This window comes from Peromyscus leucopus, chromosome 19 (assembly GCF_004664715.2).
Source record: "Peromyscus leucopus breed LL Stock chromosome 19, UCI_PerLeu_2.1, whole genome shotgun sequence".
In the NCBI taxonomy this organism is placed as follows: Eukaryota; Metazoa; Chordata; class Mammalia; order Rodentia; family Cricetidae; genus Peromyscus; species Peromyscus leucopus.
Window position 1 is genome coordinate 52,276,249 of NC_051079.1, and position 22,443 is coordinate 52,298,691.

The following is a 22,443-nucleotide window of genomic DNA, read 5'->3' on the forward strand; positions in this document are numbered from 1 at the left end:
GGCAAGGAGGAGGGTCAGCCCGGCAGGCCCAGCCCGCCAGGGCGCGCCCCAGCTCAGCGCTCTGCAGCGGGTGACCTAGGAGGCGCGGGGGTGGGGTGGGCGTGGGGCGAAACACTACCACCCCCGCGGCCCGCCCCCCAGCCCGGCCTGTGATTGGCTTGGGGGGCGCGAGTGCCCGCCCCGGCGAGCGGGAGGGTCCCCGTGGGCGCCGGGCGGCGCAGGCGGGGCGGGGAGAGCGGGGCCGGGCGGAGCAGGCGAGGGGCGGGCGCGCGGGTCCCGGGGATCCGCTGAGCGGGCTCGGGGAGGCCGGGAGAGCCAGCGGCGGGGGCGGGAGCCCGGCGGGCTCAGCGCTGAGCAGAGAGAGAGAGAGAGAGAGAGAGAGAGCGCTCGGCCAGCCGCCGTTCGGCGCGCTCTCGGAGCCGCCAGTCCGCGCGTCCCCGCAGCCTTCCGGGAGGAAGCGGCGCCGGGGCCGGGTGCAGCCTCACCTGCCGGCCCTTCCCCGCCGGGCGGCGCAGAAGGACAGAGGGTCGCGTCTCCGCGACGCATTTGAGCCGGTCGCAGCGTCTAGGACCCCGCGCGGGGCACCGGCTCCATGGCGACCGGGCTCGGGGAGCCCGTCTACGGACTTTCGGAAGAGGAGGTGAGTTCCTGCCCAGAGCGCTGTGGGGAGGGGACGAGGCCACTCCGCTGTGTGCTTCCTCTGCCAGCAGTGGGTCCTCCCGGAATCCGGGTGACCCAGAGCGGTCCCGAGCGGTGGGTGACTTGGTCCTCTCTCCTCACCCGGGCGGTGCGCTTCTCTGCCTGGGGCTCTCGGGGTGGGCGGAGGCCGCGTGAGCCGCTGCCCCGCGGGTCCCTTTCCTCTGCAAACCGCGTCTCTTGGGGGGCTGTTGGGCAACTTTCCTGGTCATGCCCCTGCAGCCAGGAGTCCGTGACGTGTGTCACGTCTGGGTCGCTTCAGGGGTCTCTGCGTGGCGCAGGCGATCTGGGGATTGCTGAGGATGAGGAGCCTGGTTGGTGTCTCCCCCTGGGACTTCTCTTGCTAGTGGGCGCTCGGCAGCGGATGTGTGCAGATCCCGGAGAGAGTTGGGGACACCAGGAGAGTTGTGTGCCGTCGGCCCCTGGGTCTTGCAAAGTCTGGAGCTGGGATTGTGCGTTCCCGACTCTCCTGTTTTGGTGTGTGGAGGTGATCCGAGAAGGAGGCAGGTGTTGCAGGAAACTTAGGGAAAGCTTGCAGCCCTGCCGTTTGTTCCCGTCCAGAGGATTCTTAGCCCGCACCTCCCGGGTGGGTGGAGAGAAGAAAGCTCCATTGATCTCTTTTATTAATAAAACGAAATGAAATAAGCCACACCCCCAAACGGTCGGTGTGACTGGAGAGAGGGCTTTGTTTTTAAAAAACCTCACTCGCTCATCGCGGTCCCCACTCCCCCTTTTGAAACGATCCTGCTAAATCACAGCTCAGCCCTTACTCACCAGCCCTTCTCGACTCTTATTGGTGTGTGGCTCTGCCAAAAAGGGGGGTGGGAGGCCTGTCGCGGGCGCGGAGTGACAGGCAGGCTGGATGGAGCAGGTAGGAGTGGTCCGCCATCTGGCGGGGTGCGCGCCCAGGTCTGGCTCCCCTTTCGAGAGGTGAATTTACAACCCATGAAGCATTACTCAGCAGGGAGGTATTTCCTATCCTGGTTGTGCATTTCATGAAAAGTGAATGCCTGGAAATTTGGGCTTTCTCGATTTCTCTTTCTTACCCTCGCTCCTTTCTTTCTGAGGCTCCCTCTTTCTCTGGTGATGGGGGTGGGGTTTAAAGAGAGTCTATTATCTGAGGCAGATTCACGCTATGGTTTTGCTTTCAGCAGCTTCCCTACTGGCATGGTGTGTGTGTGTGTGTGTGTGTGTGTGTGTGTGTGTGTGTGTGTCTTTCACAGCTTTCCTACTGTGGTTTGTGTGTGTGTGTGTGTGTGTGTGTGTGTGTGTATTCCGCCCAAGTATGGTAGGCAGGGCCTGTAGGGGTTGATTTTATTTTTTGATAGTGCTTGCTGAATTGCTTATTTTATCAAAGAATGATCACAATGCAAATAATGTGATGTGTTTTTGATTATTTACCATGGTTGTGTAAAATAAATTTGTGTGTGTGTGTGTGTGTGTGTGTGTGTGTGTGTGTGTATTACCTGGGGATGGGTGAGAGTAGACTTGTTTTGTTTACCCAGGGGATTCTCCTCCCAGCTCCTTGTCTGGAGCTGGAGGGCAGTCGGAGGTGCTGAGATACAGACGTTCCTGAACAAAGGGCTCCCTGGATGAGGTATCCAGGGGGATGAAGACAGCTGCGTTTCATCTTAGGGTCTCTTAATTTTTAAAAATAACATGTTTATTTTTAAAAGCTCCCTGAAAGAAATAGTTTAAGGCTGTTTTGGAAAATGCATCTGGCATCTGCCTAAAGGAATCCCTCCTGTCAACTGCTGTGGGTGCAAAGCTTTGTTTACGCTGGCAGCCAGTGTCGGAATCCACCTCCACCTCAGCTGCATCTTGCCACTTTTGTCTTGAGAATCAGTGCTGATCCTGACTGCTGTGGAGTGTGAAAGTGAAGAACACAGACACGGAACCGAGTCTGTGGGGGCTTGCCTGTGATTGTTCGCTCCTGCACGTCTTCAGAGGGGCTGTATAGGGGGTAACAAGAGGTGATGGAAACACTGTATATCTGTGTATTACTGCCTTGCTGTGGATGGTCTTGTTTAGTTCCCCACGCATCATATATGATCCAGAATAAGCCTCATCTGCCTGCCTTTTTTCATTTTTCTCTCACCAGTAGAAAATGATTGCCTTCATATTTCTGAAGTATTTGTTTGGTATGGGAGGTTCCTCTCTGTTCGGGGAGGGGGCCCTTCGAAGACAGACAGAACACCTTCATCTATAGTATTAATCACAAATTGTTACATTCATTGCTGTGTCTCCGGCATTACTCTGTAAGCAAACAAATGGGAGTAATGAACAGGCTCTGAAAGTGGAATGCCCCATGAAACGAAGAACAGCACCAGAGGCTTGTCAAATTGGGTTAAATAGGGAGCGCTAGCGGGCTGCAAGTACCACAGCGAGGATACTCGTGTAGCTGTAGAGAGGAGTCTACTTGTAGACCCCAGAAAAACAGGCACCGTACCCAGGGTTTTCTTGTAAGTAGACACGTGTTCACGTTTGATGGGGGCAGAAAGCTTTGTGTATTTGGAATGAACTTAGTCATGTCCCATCTTATAAAGCTGTGGTGAGCTCTGTACTGTTATTATTGGTCAAGCATGGTGCTAACCTAGATCATAGCAGGATGCCAGAGCCAAGACACTGCTGCTTGGGGCATCTGCCTAAGGTCTGGCTAGTGTACTGAATGAGAAGGACTAAGATGTAGGTTTTGCTCCTGTGCGGGGTATGTGCTATGTATGCAGTATGGCTGAATATCCTTGGGTGATTTTGAATTCACATCCACTCTTATTTAAAGCATGTCAGTATCAGGAACCAAAATCGAAGTCGCCATCAGAGGAGTCCTGGTGTTGAAGGGATTAGCTAATGAACAACAGTTCATATTCATGGCTGAGGATCAGATTTGGTTTGGAATCAGAAAGGTTTGGACTAGTTTTTGCATCTGGCTTGGGTCCTTAAGGGCTTTTTCTTGTTTGAATTTATTTGTGGCCATCTGTGGCCTATTTTGGCATGGTTTACTCATGAATATTGTTACTCTTTTGAAATCTTTCATGACGCCCGAGAAAGGTACTCCCTACCCTTTTTGGAGATTTTTTTGTTGGATGGCGTATTAAGATTTTGAATGACGGCCTTCTGAAAAGATTGGCTGTGGTATCCCAGTACATAGGAGGCAGAGGGAGGGATGGTGAGCTTGAGGCCAGCCTGGACTAAAAGTCAGACCCTTGTCACAAAGAGACGAACTATAAAACAAAAATCCACAACCCCAAAGCAAACAAAATGATGGACTGTGTCACTTAATATATTTCTGGTGGCTAGAAAGAGGCAAATGGCATAAAGAGGAAGATCAGGCTGACGTCAATAAGATGGTTCCTGGACGGACCTTTTATTCCATACAAACAAGTGTATGGTGTGAGGACTAAGCCTTAAGCCTGTGTCCTCTAACTGATGCTTCCTTAAGAACTCTTGAGGTATGCTGTCATTTCTGGCTGAGGAATGGAAGCTAAGCGAGCTTAAACGAACTGGTTGAAAACATTCAGTGGAGTGAGTGGGCCTGTTGGCCCCAGAGCCCTGGTTCTTCAAGTGTGCTTACAGCTACCTTTTTCGTCAAAGCCTCTTGAAAGGTTTGCATAGCTAGATTATTCATGGTGGTGGAAAATGAACTAAGCGTTGTGGGTTGCAGACAAACACTCCTTGACCAAAATTGACGGCTGGCTCCCATGAGTGTGGTCTCCATACTGTGTTAAAGCTTGGGTTCATAAAAAAGGGTGAGGATGTAGCTTCTCGGGGCCCCATTCTCACCTGGCAACAGTTAGGAGCTTTGTATGCCTCTCCCGTGAGTGTGGTTCCCTCAGCCTGCGCTCTTCTCTGTGACCTTAGGGGTCTCTACTGATTGGTACGTAGTTCTAAACTTTCTGTTGAACACTTAAGGTTCACTTGGCCGTAGATAGCGTATTGGTTTTGTTTTAAGACCCTGACCAATGTAAGATGCATCGTTGTTAGATGTGCCACTGAGGAAGAAAAACAAATATTGCTGTTCAGTTGAGACCTACTGTCAATTTTGGTATCTTCATTTCATAGATGTTAAAATACAAAACAAGGGTGTTTCAGAACTGATGAGTTCTCTTAGAAGAAACCTGGTGATTTACTCTGAGTGGTCGGCTTCAGCGTCTCTAGACGTGGGACTGTGGTTTCCATTGTGGCTGCGATGTTCCGGCGTGAATTCAGAACTTTGCCTGTGAAGCAGATGCTTCTCCATCCGAGCTTGTCCCTGTCAGGTTAGCGCTTCCAAGATTTCTGTGTCTAGATCCGTACTTGTACCTGCATCCGAGCAAGGGCTAGAGCGGGAGGAACAGCCTTTGATGGGCATTGCAGGAGAAGTCTGCCAGAGCCTCCATGGTGCTGTATCGGCAAGCTCATTTCTCAAGTGACCGGACAAACCCTGTACGCACACCATCTTGGCCGTCGTGGAAGTCATTCAGGACAAGACTGCTTTCGGAAGTCACTGTGTGGATGATGTTTGTGCCCTAAGGTGCGGCGGCAGCTAGACTGTCTTTTGGGTCCTATCCTCCCTAGAGCTGTGTTAGGGTTGTTCTGATCCCTCAGATGCTGGGTACCCAGGGCCGGGCCACTGTGTGGATTGTCTGTGGTACAGTTGCTAACCATTAAGAAACTAAAATAGAGCCTAGGCTTTACAGTGCCACTTAAAGTATCTGTCTGGGCCATGCTAGAGCTAGAAGCCAGGGCCTCATCCCTGTGATGTGGCAAGTCCACTCCCACTTGTGAGCCTCTCTGTTATCTAAGCCCTGTTGTCAGTGGGCAGACAGGATGGTGTCTTCAATTGCGTCTTCACCAAGGATGCTTTGTTCCCAGCTGTGGTGGCACACATCTGTCACCGCTGTGCTAAGGAGGCTGGGGCAGGAGGATGGTTAGCTGGAGGCTAGCCAGGCTAGCATAAGACCCTGGCCCAAGAAAAGAGTAACTTTGGCTTTATACAACTTTGTTTTATTGTCTGGATGCTTGGATTATTTTATTACTGAAAAACAGCTATCTTAATGGAAGGAATATGATAAATTTGTTAGAAGGGATGAGAACAGTACCAAAATGGAAATTCTGAGATGATAGCAGTTTCTTTAGCTGCCATGGAGAACACAGACAGCCCGTGGTACTAGGGCATCTCTGAGACAGTGGGCATACCTAATCCTGGCAAACGTGTTTCTGAAAGTTGATTTCAGAAATTTGGGGCGCTTCCATGGCCTTACTGTGTGTTCAAAAGAAAAAGGAATGTGTTCAAGGAAGAAATCCTCGTGACTGTAGTAGACGTCATTGAGTTATAGGCTATAAATTGATGACGCGTTTTGCATGGGAATTACATGTTACCAAAACTGTTTAAAAGTTATGGATCATTTTAGAATATAACATTATTGCAACAACACTTTTGATTTCCTGGTAAATGAGAGGAACCTGTGTTCATTGCTCATTTTATCACCTTTCTGTCCTGTGTAGTGTTTCATATTTTTTAAAAAACAGGACTTAATGTCTGAGGTCCTGGGTTGGATCCACAGCCCTGGGGAATACCAAAACCAAAGTAAAAAAAATCAAATGGCTGTATGTGACAGAATGGAAGCGTATTACTTTACCTTAAATTTGTTGTTTTAGTTAAAAGATAAGCTAAATAGATTTTGTTGTCCTTAATTTTGGGATTTTGATGAGTAGCCTTGCTGGGAGGGAAGAGAGACCAGCAGAGGAGGGGGGACTCTCACGGTTTTAATTTTGCTGGTGTTTGATTAGGTGAGCTTGTTATTCTGTTGTTGTTTTTAAAGAGACAAGGCCATCTTGCACTTCCTTCCCCGCCTTTCGGCTTCTTTTGCTCTAGCTGTTGAGCCGCCGCCACACCTGGTTTTGAAATATTTGGTTTGTTTCTCTGTGTTGTTTTTGGTCCTGTCCTGGATCTCGATCTGTAGCCCAGGCTGGCCTTGAACTCACAGAGATCCGCCTGGCTCTGCCTCCTGAGAGCAGGGATTAAAGGCGTGGGCTGCCACCGCCCTGCTTGAAATATTTGTTAATATTGCCTATAGCAAACTCTTGATCGGTCACATTAAGGAGGATGCACATACTGGACTAACTAATCCAGTGTTGGGATTACTGAAGGCTGTGGGCAGGGTAAACTGAACGTCCCTTCTGTTGTTAAGATGTTTCTCTTGCAGGTGGCCATGCAAACAGATTCTCTTGCTTTCTGACTATAGGTGGCAATGTTTGTACTGTTTACCGGTTAATGTTACTTTGGGCTCCGCACTTGTTGGTAGACTATGGAAATGATGCATAATTTAGAGATTAAAAAACATAAAAACTATATTTAATAACCAATATTTTTGTTAAAAAAAAAAACCAGTTATTTAATCCCCCCCCCCCCCAGTGCTGTTTCTCAATAGATAGAGCAGCAGGAACCATCAATTTCCTGGGAGTTTTCCAGGCCGACTTTACCCAGGGTGTGTACAACTTCGGAGTGGCAGGCTTTTAGATTTGGGGAGAGAACTTCCCACAACATCCCAGCACACAGAGGTCCTTTCTGCCCCAGGCCTTCCTTATCTGTGTCGAGATTGCCGATGCTTCTGGTTGTGCTTTGTGTGCCTGTCTATGATTTCTTGTCACCGAGAAGGAACTAGGTACCACCACTCCAATCTTAGTTGATAAAAAGATTTTTTTTATTTTTCATGAAACAGGACTCCAGCGTTTCTTGTATCCCCAGCTCTACCTTCTGACTTACTGAGGAGCCTGGAACCCCCTTGAACTTCTGATCCTCCTGGATTACAGTACCACCATGCCTGGTTTTTTTAGTTCTAGGGCTCAGACCCAAGGCTTTGCGCGTGCTAGGTGAAGCACTCTACCAATGGAGCCGCATCACCGCCCAGCTAAAGAGATCCTCAGCCGGCGGTGGTGGCGCACGCCTTTAATCCCAGCACTCGGGAGGCAGAGCCAGGTGGATCTCTGTGAGTTCGAGGCCAGCCTGGTCTACAGAGCGAGATCCAGGAAAGGCGCAAAGCTACACAGAGAAACCCTGTCTCGAAAAACCAAAAAAAAAAAAAAAAAAAAAAAAAAAAAAAAAAAAAAAAAAGAGAGATCCTCCATCGCAGCACAAGTCTGTCGCTCAGATCCCAGCTGAAGCTGGTGGATATACTTCAATGCAGTTATACAGGTTTGCTCTGAATTCAAATGGTCCAAATGCTGACTATTGCTATATGCCCGTAAGTGAGAAAACCCATTTTCCCCGACATGCATCTGAGTAACTAGTTTGAATTTGACACTTGAGTTGACTTTTTGTCCCTGACTGTAGAGCCGTGCATTGATTCGAAACTCACCAAGTCTAATGTCAAACCTCTCAGATTTCCCTGGCTCTCACCACATTCAGTGTTTGGTGACTTCTTGGCAGGCAGGCACCCTCAGAGACTTCAGATTCTCTTTATATCGTCTATTCTCCAAGAGAAAAGGGCCATTCAGGGATGAGTTTTCTTTTGTTTGAAAGAGGCTGTGATGTGCTGTCCATCTGGACTTGGACCATGAAAGGGCTCATTGGGACAGTGGTCCCACCAAGAAGGACATACACACTGTGGGAAGTGTCCTGCTGTGGGTATGAGTGGGCATCCAGCCCTGTGTCATTTGGTCAGGGCTCTAGGTACCGGAGGCTCTCAGCGGGCTGAAGTCAGGTAGTTCTGGCCTGTTTCTGCTTCCTGTCTCCCAGGCAGAGGGCATGTGCCCTGTGTGGCAGGGATCTGGGCTGCAGTAACAAGACCCTGAGTTGTACCCCAGCTTTTTATTGTGTTTGTGTGTGTATAAACAGCTTTTACCTTATAATTACATTTCCACTTCTGGTATGACTGAGGGCTGGTTCTGGGTCCTTAGGCTAGTTCTGGGTCATATTCTGTGTGTGTGTGTGTGTGTGTGTGTGTGTGTGTGTGTGTGTGTGTGTGTGTGTATGTAGTGCACATTTAGCTGAGGCTAGAATTGAACCCCAGGTCTTCCTGCCTCAGCTGTCTGAGTGCTGGGATTGCCTGAATGCACCGCCATGCCTGGCTTACAGTGTGTTTTTACAAACATAAAGTTACCCTATTGTAGGTAAAAGGTTGAGATTGTTTTGTTAGTGATAACTGTAACTGGAAACAGGGACCAGCAGGTTCCTACTGGAGGAGGATACAGTGAGTTGGCTCAGTTGTACTGCTGTTACAAGTGAGAGTTTTAAAATAACGAAGTTAGGCAGATTTTTAAGCAGCTTTAAAATTTTAGGTTAATTAATTAATTAATTAATTTATGTGTATGGGTGTGGGTATGTATGTGCGCCACAAGCATGCCTGGTGTCTTCAGAGGCCAGAAGAGGGCATCCAATGGGATTAGAGTCACAGATGGTTGTGAGCCGCCCTGTGGGTATTGGGAACTGAACCCGGGTCCCTTGGAAGAACCACCTTTCCAACCCTTAGTTTTATATTTACGTTTTGGCATGCATTTGAGACATCGTCACTGAGAAGTTCGGGGAGTCTGAATTGAGGAGTTTTTACTGACCGCATTAGCTGTATTTTTGTATGAGTTTTTGGGTCTAGGACCTGAACCCACCAGGGCTTTTCTAGGTAAGTTCTCCCACTGAGTTCACACCTTCCCTCCCCCCTTGTCTTCTGTAAAAAGAATTTTCCTTTGGGCTACCAGCTCACAGAAAGTGACGCAGAGACTTCTTATGAATTATGAAAGCTCGCCTATAGCTTAGGCTTGTCCCACCAGCTCTTATAACTCGGCCCATTTCTGTTCATCGACATGTTGCCACGTGACTCATGGCTTTTACCCTCTCCTCCTGCATGTCTGTCCCCTCTGTGTCCAGCTGGTGACTCCACCTTCTTCCCAGCATCGTCTTCCCTGCCTGGAAATCATGCCTTAGCTATTGGCTGTTCAGCTTTTTATTAAACCAGTCAGAGGGGCATATCTTCACAGTGTACAAAAAGATTATTCCACAGTAGTCTTTCTTATTTCTTTTTCTCCTTTCTCTTCCCTCCCTTCCCCTCCCCTCCTCTCCCCTCATTCTCCCTTACCCCTCCCCTCCCCTCCATCCCCCTCCTCTCCTGCTTCCCAGTGCTTGGTCTTGGCTTGCACAGTAGGCGCTCTCCCAATGAGATGTTTGTGTCCAGTTCCTAACCTAGTCTTCCTAATGCTAGAGCAATGGTTCTCAACCTCTAATGTAAATATCAGATATTCACATTACGATTCATAACAGTAGCAACAGTTATGAAGTAGCATGAAATAATCATACAGTTGGGAGTCACCACAACATAAGGAACTGTATTAAAGGGTCGCAGCATCAGGAAGGCTGAGAAACACTGCTCTAGAGGATACATGAGTGCCATGCTCTTTGAGCTGACCTCTCCATGGAGATTTTTGGGCTCTAGGGTACCTTTCTGTGGATCCTTGAGAAGCTGGTCTTTGGTGTGCCTGCCTTGCAGTCATGTCTTAGCACCCAGTGAATATTAATGAAGGAGGACATTTTGAGCCCCGGGTGAGAGCTTTTCCTGGCTTCACTTCCAGAAAGAGGCTGAGAAGAGGGTGCAGTCGGGTGTGGGTAGGAGATAGTACCGAGGAATGTTTACTAGTATGGAGATGTTGGTAATAAGACACTTAGAAAAAGAGACTTATAAAACTGGCACAATAGAATTCTGTTGTAAAAAGAGTTTGCACATGGAAAAAAATGGCTAGGGATATCCCGGCAGGTTAGTAGCTGGACATAGCGACCTTTCAGCAAAGGAATTAACAGATAATTTATACAATTACTTTCTTTGTTACCCCACTTGTATTTTGTTCCTATAACAAATTTTCTTTTTTCTTTATAAGTTTAAAAATAAGGGAGGACTGTGGGATGACTATAGTTCATGAGAACGTATGTATTTTATGAATGACTAAAGAGAGGAACTTGAAGTCTGAACACAAAGGCAATGATTGGGAAATGGAAATTTTGTTTACCTAGATTTGATCAGTGCCTATAATGTACATGTAGCTGTAATCACATACTGTATTTGAATAATTGTGTCCATAAATGTATATGATTACCACAGGTTAATCTCAAATTTAGTGTTTAAGGAGATAATGATCTTTACAACACTGTATACATTCATTATTATGCTGTATATACCCCATAAATATGTATAATTAAAATTAATAAATACATAAAAGGAAAGTAGAAAGAGCCCACCCCCACCCCGTGCCTGTGCTTCAAGGTTCAGGTAAAAAAATGAGAGGACTTTGGTACAATATGGATATGATATTTGCTCAGTTGGATATGTGTTTGCCTTGTACTTTTTGCCCAGGGTACCAAGGTCATCCCACTGCCGGTCAGGTGCTCCCATCAGAGTGGGAGGTGAAAGGATAAATGATTGGCTGGTAAATTGGATATTTTTACTGATGTTGTTTTATCTACTATGACACTTGTTTTTTATGTTTTCATTCTTCTGTGCATGACAGTTGCATGAAAACCATTTAATTCTAGGAGTGTTTTATGTTCTCCGGAAGTCTTTTTGGAGTGTTCTGTAAAGATTATGGACTGGTATCTGACTTGAATCGTTCTCTATTTTAGTTTTCTTGGGTTTGGAGTTACACCTCTTAATATAAATCTATTTGATTGCATTGGCTAGCTTTATTTTGTTTTATTTGGATCTTGCTGCCCAAGCTTGCCTTGGAACTCAAAGGCCAAAGCAATCCTCCTGCTTCAACCTCCTGAATAACTGGTGCTTACATGTACCAATGCATCCTGCAAAGACTTTTCCACTGTTCTAATGATGTATGTCTAGCAGGATTCTGCTGTATCAGTTCACATAAATATCTGAGTGGCCAGAAGCTCTCTATTTTGTCTTTCAGCTAATGCCCTTTAAGTGTTGGGTGTGACCTAGCGTATGTCCCTTCCCCAACAAAAGGGTGGAGCTGACAGAACTGTGCTATTTCTAATGGACGACAAATCAGCCCCCTGCCTCAGCTGCATCGTCTTCCAGTTCATGTGTGTTCAGTCTGTCGGTGGCCTCCACGCGCTCCCCTCGTGGTTCCCCAGTCTCCCCGCTTACAGACCACGGTTGGCGGTGTTGTACAGTTTGGGGTTTTGAGTTGGCCAGCCTCCGTTTGTATGGGGCGACACTCGAGCAGGATCACAGATGGTTGGAGCTGTCGCGGGGACGGTCACTGCACTTGGCATAATCACTGCTCCTCTGTCCTTGAGGGCGCATGCTCCCAGGTCAGGTCTGCCAACCCCGTGATGTCATTAAGGAGCTGCAGGAGCCCTGCCGTCTATTATCCCGCTCTCTTCAGAGGCCTTATGTGTAGGACGGTAGTAGCCAGAGCCAGGCTCTTTGTGTACTGCGTGGAGAGGAAAGAGAGTGGCATCCCGTGGCTTTCTCTTTAGATTAAGGACCTTTCATTCCCACAGTGGTGCAGGAAGTCTCTCCGTGTGTGCCCCTCCGGTCCATAGAGGCTTCGATCTGCTCATCCCTCAGCAAAAGGCCATGGGGAAGGACCGGGGTGCCTTTTATTGCCCTTCCCCCCGAGCTTCGCCCAAGTCAGCTGTGCTGCGCTACGGTCCACCTCTTTGCTTATTCCCCATTCAGAATAACCCTAGCATGGGCCTGGGAAGATGGAACGCGCAGGCACACATGCACGCACGCATGCACACACGCACGCACGGTATGGGGGTGAAAGGGGAGAGAGAGCCAGAATGAGGATGAGAATGAATACTTTGGCTTCATGAAAAGTACATGCTTTCTTTCCTGAAGGAAGACACCCCAGACATTTGCCTCAGGAGAACAAGATCTGTGGGTGATGATACCATCACCAATACCGTACTTCTCTCGTACCAGGCAGGAATTTTTTTTTTTCTTTGGTCTTGGTAACTCACAACAATCTTATCTTTTATGACATACAGCCTGTATCCATAAAGAAAGGGCAGCTGTACACACCCCAGTGAGGCAGGAAGAAGAGAACACGTGGTGGGTTGACTGATGAAATAGGAGGAGCCAACAGTGCTGGCCATGGGCACCTGTGTGCCAGCTTCTGGTTCTGCTGAAGTATGTCCATTCTGCCATCCCTCTTGGTCATTGTCTCACAGCTGTTTTTGGGCAGGATAGACACTGGCAGAGTTACTTTCCTTGAGTCCAGCTCGGCATGAATTTGGGGTCTTGAGATTGATCATCTGAGTTCAAAAGCACTGAATGAGGTTAAGTCTCTGGCAAAATTGGATCTGTGAGAACTTCGGTCTTGGGCGAAGTTTGGTTTTAACAGCCCATTCTTGGGCCGTGACCATGGCCAGAGATCTCAGTTCAGGCGAAGGCTCTGCCCCTGAGAATTTCTGGATCTTGGCATCAGCTATTTCTGCCCTGTTCTTCCTCAGTGCTTTCTGCCTAGAGACAACTTTCAGATGACTTCACATGAAGAGACAAGGTTTGGATCCGGACTGCTGCGGGGCAGTAGGAGTCCACTCAGCTTCTCTGTTGCATTTTGTGAATGTCTCCTTCCCCGGACTCTGACGGGGGTGGGGGGGTGGGGGGTGTGGGGGGTGTCTCTTCCACCCTTTGCTACGCTCAGCTGTCCTGCTTTTTAAAGGGATTTTCAAATGGTAATAAGATACAACACAAACTTGACAGTGTTGACCGTATGTAAGCAGGCATGATATTGAGTACATTCACAGGGTTGTGTGGCCGTCACCCCCATCTGTCCACACACCGCGTCAGGTTGCAGAACCGAGACACTTCGGCTCATTCATTCATCAAGAACTCTCTATTTCCAGGCAGCTTTATTTGTAGCATCTCTTCTTTTTGATACAAAAGTCTGTGAGCTTCTTGTTGTTAAATGGGGAGTGCATAACTGTGTGTATGTGTGTGGGGTGTGGGGTGTGTGTGTGGTGTGAAGTGTGTGTTTGTGTGTTATATGTGTTGTAGCGTGTGTGCGTGTGCTGTGCTGTGTGTGTGTGTGTGTGTGTGTGTGTGTGTGTGTGTGTGTGTGTGTGTGTGTATAGGTTAGAGGAGAGCTTACCAGAGTCATCTCTGCTTTTTCATCATGTCAGTCCTGGGGGTCAGGCTGTCACATTGTCAGGCTGAGCAGCAGATACCTTGACTGAGTCATTTCCCCAGCCTGTGTGGTGGTGATCTGGATCGTAAGCAGCAGCAATCCAGGCTAAGTAGAAAGAGAAGCCAGATGTGGTATGAATGCCTGAGATTCTCCAGACTTGAGACAGCAGGATCTCGAGTTGCACTGCGGGTTAAGTAGCAAGACCCCCGTCTCAGGAAAAGCAAAAGCCGAAACAAGCATATTAAAACAAATTAGACAGGGTTGAAGGAATCTGAGGAACACAAAGTGCCTGTGCAGCTAAGGACAAAGGGGACCACACGGGGACTTTTGAGTCTGAGCAAGACAGGTGCCCAGCTTTGAACACCGATCACTGTACGGAATTTCTAAGTAAAAATAAATGTCCCCACAGCTGCAGTTATGGAAACCCAGCTGTCCTGGCTGTCCTTGCTCCCTGACTGCTGCCTAGACCCATTTCCTGGATGGACAAAGATGGTTGGAAATTTGAGAACAGCTCACTGCCTTAGAGTTTCTATTGCTGTGATGAACACCATAACTAAGATGCAAGTTGGGGAGGGAAGAGGGTATTCAGCTTGCTCTTCCATATCGCTGTTCATCACCGAAGGAAGTCAGGACAGGAACCCAAGCAGGGCAGGAACATGGAGGCAGGAGGCTGATATAGAGGCCATGGAGGGGAGTTGCTTACAGGCTTGCTTCCCTTGGCTTACTCAGCCTACTTTATTATAGAACCCAGGACCACCAGCCCAGGGACGGAACCACCGGTAATGGGCTGGGCCCTCCCCCATCCATCACTAATTAAGAGAATGCCTTACAGCTGGATCTCATGGAGGCATCACCTTCATTGAGGGCCCCTCCTTTCAGATGACTTTAGTCTGTGTGTCAAGTTGACACAGGATTAGCTGGCACACCCACCGTCTGCTGAAATGTCCATGTGCTAAGTGCTGATGTAATTATGTGTTACGTGCTCTGTAGTAGAGACATGAACCCACCAGTTGTCTAACATGGCAAATATAGTTGATAACAATGCCATTTTTATTTTTTGTGTGTTTGTGGGCATGTTTATGTGCAGGTGCACCCATGTGCAGGTGCATAGGCACCTGTGTGCGTAAAATATGTATTGCATTCTTGAAAGTAGTGGAGTACATTTTAAGTGTTCTTACCACAAAAGAATATGTCAGGTAAACATGTATTGGTTAGCTCAATTTAGTGTAACTTATGCATATTTCAAATCATACACAATAAATGAGATTTTTTTTTTGTCCATTAAAACAGAAAAATTTTAAAGGAGACAAAATATTTACAACAGGGCTTTGAGGTAGCAACTGATATTTGCAGTTGGGGGAAACCAAGGCACAGAGAGGTTTAATAATGAAGGTAGTAGGTGTCAGGGGCAGGACTTGAACCAACATGGTCTAGTTCCAGGAGTAGAAGCTTTAGGCTGTTCTGTGTTGGGGAGTTCTTCAGGACTGAGAGGTGGTCTGGAGTCCAGGCTGTGAAGGGCCTTGGGAAGTCACTGAAGAACCTATTGTGGTCTGAGCTTTTCTAAAGTGCAGCCTGGGGCCTGGGGATGTTGCTCAGTGGTATAGCATTTGCTTAGCTCCAGTGTTGCTGGATAAACAAACCCATACAGAAGTAAAGCTTACCATGGGGCACTAGGAAGAGTGGATTTAAGTTGGACAGCTATAGAAGGTCACAGAGCTGTCCTGGCTGAATGTAGTGACAACCGTGGAAACAAGTGAGCAGATGAGGGCAGAGGATATCTGGAGATAGACCCCATTAGATGTGGTTACTGCTCATTAGGTAAGTGTTGTGGAATCTTTGTTGAAGATGTGTCACATTTATTCATGCTGTGGAATATTTGTTTAATAATGCAAAGATGTGTTGCATCCTTTTACATTGCATTTAACTCTGTGAAGCTGTGTTACTGTGCCTGCCTAAGACACCTGATTGATCTAATAAAGAGCTGAATGGCCAGTAGCGAGGCCAGAGAAAGGATAGGTGGGGCTGGCGGGCCAGAGAGAATGAATAATAGAAGGGGACAAAGAAAAGAGGAAGGATCGAGGAAAGCAGAAGGAGAGGACCACACCAGGGGTCAGCCACCCAGCCACCCAGCCACCCAGCCAGCCATGGAGTAAGGAGTAAAGAAAGATATATAAAATAGAGAAAGGTAAAAGCCCAGAGGTGAAAGATACATGTGTTAATGTAAGTTAAGAAAAGCTGGCTAGAAACAAGCCAAGCTACCGCCGGGCATTTGTAGGTAAGAATAAGTCTCCATGTATTTATTTGAGAGTTGGGTGGCGGGCCCCTAAAGAGGAAAAAAATCCCAGCCGCAGGTAAGAAAGAGGAGTCTAGAGTAGTTCCCCAAGTTTCTTAACTGCAGGGGACTGGGAGGGAGGAAGGGAAAGGTGTATGTTCATTAAGTATCTACTGCAGTGGTTCTCACTGGAGGGCCTAATTGCTTCCTTCCTTCTAGGCAGTGTCTGAGGCGTTTGTTATTGCCACAGCCTGGAAAGTGCTCCACATCTGGTAGGTGGAGACCAGGCTTGCTGCCTCCTCAGTATTTTACGTGAAATTCTCTGACAACTTTCTGTCAGTGCTACCAGCTTTCCAGTGCTAACAGGGCAAAGAGCAAAGGCCAAGAAACCCCACTCTGTTGTGTTGCCACGTTTCGTGGTTAATCTAATTAATCCACAAATGGATCATACACTATTTTCCTTAGTTTAAAAACTGAGGCATCGAGAGGATGATAGATCCCTTGGCCAAAAATCCCTATGTGCTTAGGAAGTGCCCAGAAGCAGACTTTCAACTTGGGTCTCTGAAAACCTAAACCAAATCTGATAGGGTGTGTCTCCTAGATCCCTCTCCCCAAATCCCTTCTCCGCTTCCTCTGTAACCATCACCAGCCAGCCAGGAAAGCCCCGTGACCTCCTGGGCTGGTCTGGCACGAATGTCCCCATCCTTCTCTCTGCCTCACAGCCATGGAAGGAAGGCTCAAGCTGGCTTTCGGAGTGCTTTTCAGTAGTTGCTGGTTTCATCCTGGAGGTGGCAGGAAGGAGGGTGGCTGGCTATTTATAGTCAGCCGGTGCAGTGGATCGAATTTTCCGATCCGTTAAGGATTTGCAGTGTTAGTCAAAGAAATATAATTTAGTTGTCAGCTGCCTTCTGCAGGCTTGAGATGAGAGCGTGTGCTGCCTTTATCATGAAGGTGAGAGGAAATGAAAAAAACACACGGTGGAAGCCCCAGTTCTTCCCTGTGGCTGTGAAGTATCGCCGGTAAACCGGCTGTGTCTTTGAGAAGGCGTGAGGTGAAAGCGAGATCCCCCAAAACCCTCTGGGTCAAGAGGTAGTGGAACTGTAAACAGAGTTTGATTTGTGAGAGGCAAGGAGCCCTTGGAGTCAGTCGGTTTGAAGCCAGCATGGAGCTTGCAGTTGCCGCCACTCAGTCTTAATTATCATCCTGTTTCTGGGCAACACTTTGGTCCTTTCTATATGCAAGTTGCCTTCTTTGGTGACTCATCATATTAGGACTCTAGGGACAGAGATGTCATGGTTGAACTCTGGATCTCATTGTCAGTATTTTCAGTTATGTATGCCTTTTAAATTTTGTTTTCAAAAAGTTTTTTTTTTGTTATGTTTATAGGTGTGTGCATGCACATGTGTGCAACATACATACCAACTTTGGGAGTCAGTTCCTTCTGCAATACCGTGACCTAGGATCAAACTTGGGTCATTAGCTTGGGTAGTGTATATGAACTCATGCAGACACACACACACACACACACACAACACACACAGAGAGAGAGAGACAGAGAGAGAGAGAGAGAGAGAGAGAGAGAGAGAGAGAGAGAGAAATAAATAAATAAATAAATAAATTGAAAGAAAATTTTGGCTTATGTTTTCAATTTACAATGTGAATTTTGGATATAACCTGCAAGCTGAAGATCTTCTTTGTTAATATATTAAGAGCATTATTGCCACTGTTTCTTGTGCTCCATGTGATCTTGACTTTCAAGGAAGTCACACAAGCCCTCCCCCCAAGAGGGAGGGGGCGTTTAATTGGTAGTGGAGCCTCTTTGGGTGACAGACTATTATGCCACCCTGACTTCTCAGAATATGGATTGTCACCTGGCCCCAGGCGTTTATTCCCACTGAGATTGTCATTTAGATCTAAGACACCTGGCGCACTGTTGGTTGATCTTGCCCAAACCTAGCCTTTGCTCTTTTCTTTTGGTTTTTCGAGACAGGGTTTCTCTGTGTAGCCTGCCTGTCCTGGAACTCACTCTGTAGACCAGGCTGACCTCTAAACTGCCTCTGCCTCCCAAGTGATAGCAGTAAAAGGTGTGCACCACTACTACCACCACCACCGCCGCCGCCGCCGCTTGGCTAGCTTTTGCTTTTAAAGGCAGTTTGTACCGAAAATTCCCTCGGTGAATGAGCAGACTTCATTGACTTGCTTATTTTCTCATTCCTTAGCAACCTTTCTCTCCCTTGCCACCACTATATGACCTTAATCGTGTCCCAAGAGGTAAATGCTTTTGCTGTGTTTTTTCAAGGCAAACAGCAACCAGACACCAGCTCGTTGGTGTGTCCACGTGTTAGATACCACACTTCACATTGCCGTAGTCTTCTGTATAGCTTTGGCATTCTTGCCTTATGGCATTTCTTTTTCTTTCTTTCTTTCTTTCTTTCTTTCTTTCTTTCTTTCTTTCTTTTTTTTTTCTTTTTCTTCTTTCTTCTTTCTTCCTTTCTTCCTTTCTTTCTTTCTTCCTTTCTTCCTTTCTTCTTTCTTCCTTTCTTCTTTTTTCTTTCTTCCTTTTTTCTTTCTTCCTTTCTTCCTTTCTTCTCTTCCTTCTCTTCCTTCCTTCCTTCTTCCTTCCTTCTTCCTTCCTTCCTTCCTTCCTCCCTCCCTCCCTCTCTTCTTTCTTTCTTTCTTTCTTTCTTTCTTTCTTTCTTTCTTTCTTTCTTTCTTTCTTTCTTTCTTTCTTTCTTTCTCTCTCTCTCCTCCTCTCTCTCCCTCCCTCCCTCCCTCCCTTCCTTCTTTCTTTCTTTCTTTAGTGATTTTATGTGCATTGGTGTGAAGGTGTCAGACCCCTTGGAACTGAAGTTCCAGACAGTTGTGAGCTGCCAGGCAGGCACTGGGAATTGAACTTGTGTCCTCTGGAAGAACAGCCAGTGCTCTCAGCCGCTGAGACATCTCTCCAGCTCTTCCCTCTTCCTTCTGTTTTTTTCTTAGATAAGAATGTTGATAAAATAAGGAATGCCATTTATTTTTAAAGAGATACGCTGCACATGGCTATCCAAATGAGCACTGCTCTTCAGGAAAGCTTTTGGGGGACCTTGTATTTACTCTGAATGGGGTGACCATGGGCCAGTGCATTTCTCTGTATTTCTTTCTTAGTCTGTATTGCTAGATCAGACCCACTTCTTTACAGTAGCACCTTATTAACATGGTCTCCCCTGAGTTTGACACGAATTAGCTTTAAAGATGTTTCCAGAAACCATATTTATCCCCTGGGATGGCACACATGCCCACTACTCACAGCAGTGGCTGTAATGGGATCCAGGCCTCCATGGTGACAGCCCCAGCTGAGAAGACCCAAGAAGGTATTGGCTGATGACCTCCTGTTGAGGAGTGCATGTAGAGTTCAAAGGCTCCGAAGAGTTCTGGTGCTTAAACACAATTCAAGAGGAGAGAGCCTACTCCTGTGGATACTCCTGTCTTTGAAAATCTGCATCAGGAGAGAAACTTGTATCTCAGGCTCTAGAAAAAGGGAAGGAGCAGAAATTATTGGTGAATTTCTACACAGTTCTTGCTTCCTTATTTTTCTCTGTTGTCATTCTCTTAGATGTCATACCATTGATCTCTCTCTCTCTCTCTCTCTCTCTCTCTCTCTCTCTCTCTCTCTCTCTCTCTGTGTGTGTGTGTGTGTGTGTGTGTGTATCTGTCTGTCTGTCTTGGGGGCGGTCAAGCCTCCATCTTCACAGAAGTTAACTAGGTTACCAATGATTTCAGTGCAGTAGGAAATTAAGGACTAAAATTAATCACCAAATGCAGAACTTGTTTGGAGTGGAACTTATATTTGTAAACTTGGATCTTGTGCCCACCCAGTGGAATTCAGGTTTTTTTCTAATGTGTTTTTAAAGTGTTTATGTACTTAAATAATTTAAGGCCCCGACTCTTCAAGTAAAGTTAAATGTGATTGAGTTTTGGCCAAGAAAGAGTAATGGCTATAGAACAAATGAGAAGTATAAGAAGTGTAGCTTCCCAGGATCAGATGGATATAGGCAGTGACGTTGCTAGCTTGTTTTAGTTTTCTTTGTAAAAATTTGTTCTTTGGGGGCTGGAGAAATTGGCTCAGCAGAGCAAGGGCTGTTCTTCCAGGGGACCCAGGTTCAATTCCCAGCACCCACATGGCAGCTCACAACCATCTATATCTCTAGTCCCAAGGAATCTAATGTTCTCTTCTGGTCTCCAAGGGTACTAGGCACATACATGGTGCACAGACGTACACACAGGCAAACACCCATACACTTAGACTAATATAGTAATAATAATTTCACCATTTTTTTCTTGTAACAAGTCTTTTGCTGTCCTGACAGCCAGTTCCCAAATAATGACATGGAGACTTCTTATTAATTAAGAAAGCTCGGCTTATAGCTTAGGCTTTTTCCTAACTAGCTCTTATAACTTAAATTGACACATTTATGTAGATTTGCATTCTATCACATGGTGTTACCTCTCTTTCATCTTGTACTTCCTGTTTTCCCTCTGCCTCCTGGTGTCTCCCTGCACGCCTAGATTCCTCCTCCTCTCTCTTTCTCTCCCTAGAAATCCCACCTCTACTCTCCTGCCTAGCTATTGGCTATTCAGCTTTTTATTAGACCATCACAGCAATGCATCTTCACAGTGTACAGATACCCCACAACATTTTCTTTTACAGTTTCACAAATCTCGTGTGTCCAAGCATCCTCCCTTACCCTCTTCAATTCCCTTCTCTTCCGTCATTTCTCTACCTACTCTTTCTTCCTGTGACTGACTGCATTGAACTAGGGCGTGGGTGGTTTGTGCTTTCAGTCAGTTAAGCGGTGGGTAGTCCCAATGTAAACCTGTGCTGTGACTTAGAAGGTTTGTCCCCCCGCCCCAGTCTCCATGTAGAAGCTAAGTTCTGCCTATGTTGTTGATATTGGGAGGTAGAAGGGAATTTTTGAGGATCTGGGCCTTGTGAAATGTTCTAGATCAGTTAGCATTATGTCCTTGAAAGGGATTAAAATATTTCTCACTGGACCCTGGTAAGTTCTAGAAAGGTAGATGTTGGGAAAACTTGAGCCTTATCCAGAGCAGAACTGGTTTCCTGTTTAGAATATTAGCTCCTGTTATTTTGGTGGCCAATGCTTGTGCCGTGCTGTTAGTGTTTTTAGCCACCCAGACTGGCAGGTAAATAAAGCTCTTCTTTATACACTTCTCTTGTCTCAGGTGCTTCAGTACAGAGATGAAAAGCTGACTAGTACAAAGGTCTGGGTGAAAGGCCGAGTTTCCATATCTTCCTTAGGGATGTTGCAATCTAGTTTTGCAGATGTTCATGTAAATCTGATACCATTGGTGACTTAGACCTTGGGAAGTGAAAAAACTCAAAGATTCGGTCTCTTCCAGTGTTCTCTGTCAGTGCTCCATATCTGCTTCTTTTCATCAGCAGGTTCACAGTGAATAATCTAATTAACGTTTTTATGGCTAAAACTTTTTTTAAGATTTATTTTTAATTATTTGTATTTGTGTGTATATGTGTGTGGATATATATGTACATATATATATGAGTGCAGTTGCCCACACAGGTCAGAAGAGGGCACTAGATCCCCAAGGCAGTTGTGTGCAGCCCCGTGTAGTTAAAAATAACTGAACTCACATCCTTAAGAACAGTAAACATTCTCACAGGGCGGTGGTGGTGCACGCCTTTAATCCCAGCACTTGGGAGGCAGAGCCAGGCGTATCTTTGTGAGTTCAAGGTCAGCCTGGTCTACAGAGCGAGATCCAGGAGAGGCGCAAAGCTACACAGAGAAAACCTGTCTTGAAAAACCAAAAAAAAAAAAAAAAAAAGATTGAAAGGAGATAAAAAGTAAACATTCTCAGTGAACTACTGAGTCATCTCTCTAGACCCCAGTTAAAGCAATTTCTGAGGCAGAGTGCATTGCCAGGGATGGGGTGGGGTGGGATGCAGGAGCACATGTCAGTTACCAGGTACACCTAGCACACCTGGCTGGGGACTGTGCATGCACACCTGATGCACGTCCAGTTGCCTTGGATTTGGGTCTGTTGGCTAAGAAATGGGCGTTTATAGCAGAGAGTGAAATGACTTGCTCCCTGGGACTCGGCCACGCTTTCCCGACTCTTGTAGCTGTCCACGTATTGTCATCTCTTACGTGGAATCTGTGTGCACTGGAGCTCTTGTGTAGTGGGACTAGAGACGGGGATGCTTTAGGTATAGCACCATGTAGGCAGGAGGTGAGCCGTGCAGTCGGACTGCAAGGATCTTCGATGACGGCTGTGGCAGTGGCGGAGGAATGCAGTCTGTGTCAGGGTAGGAAGTGAGGCACAATGGGACTGCAGTGGTCTTTTGTGTATGCGTGCATGTGCTTGCTTGCATGAATACATGTGTGTGTTGAACCATGTGATAGTAC

General features: G+C 46.8%; 1 protein-coding gene across 3 annotated transcripts in view; it reads left to right on the forward strand.

Moving 5' to 3' along the window:
- The first annotated feature begins 353 nt into the window (after window positions 1-353).
- Window positions 354-22,443, forward strand: part of Nedd4l (NEDD4 like E3 ubiquitin protein ligase) — a 343,048-nt gene continuing 320,958 nt past the window's right edge. For 2 of the 3 annotated variants that reach the window (XM_028856605.2, XM_037197173.1), the window contains exon 1: window positions 355-640. In XM_028856605.2, coding sequence (XP_028712438.2) covers window positions 593-640 — 48 coding nt within the window. In that variant the 5' untranslated portion in view covers window positions 355-592. Of the gene's footprint in view, window positions 641-22,443 lie in introns of all 3 variants that reach the window. The other variant, XM_037197172.1, reaches the window with a different exon arrangement.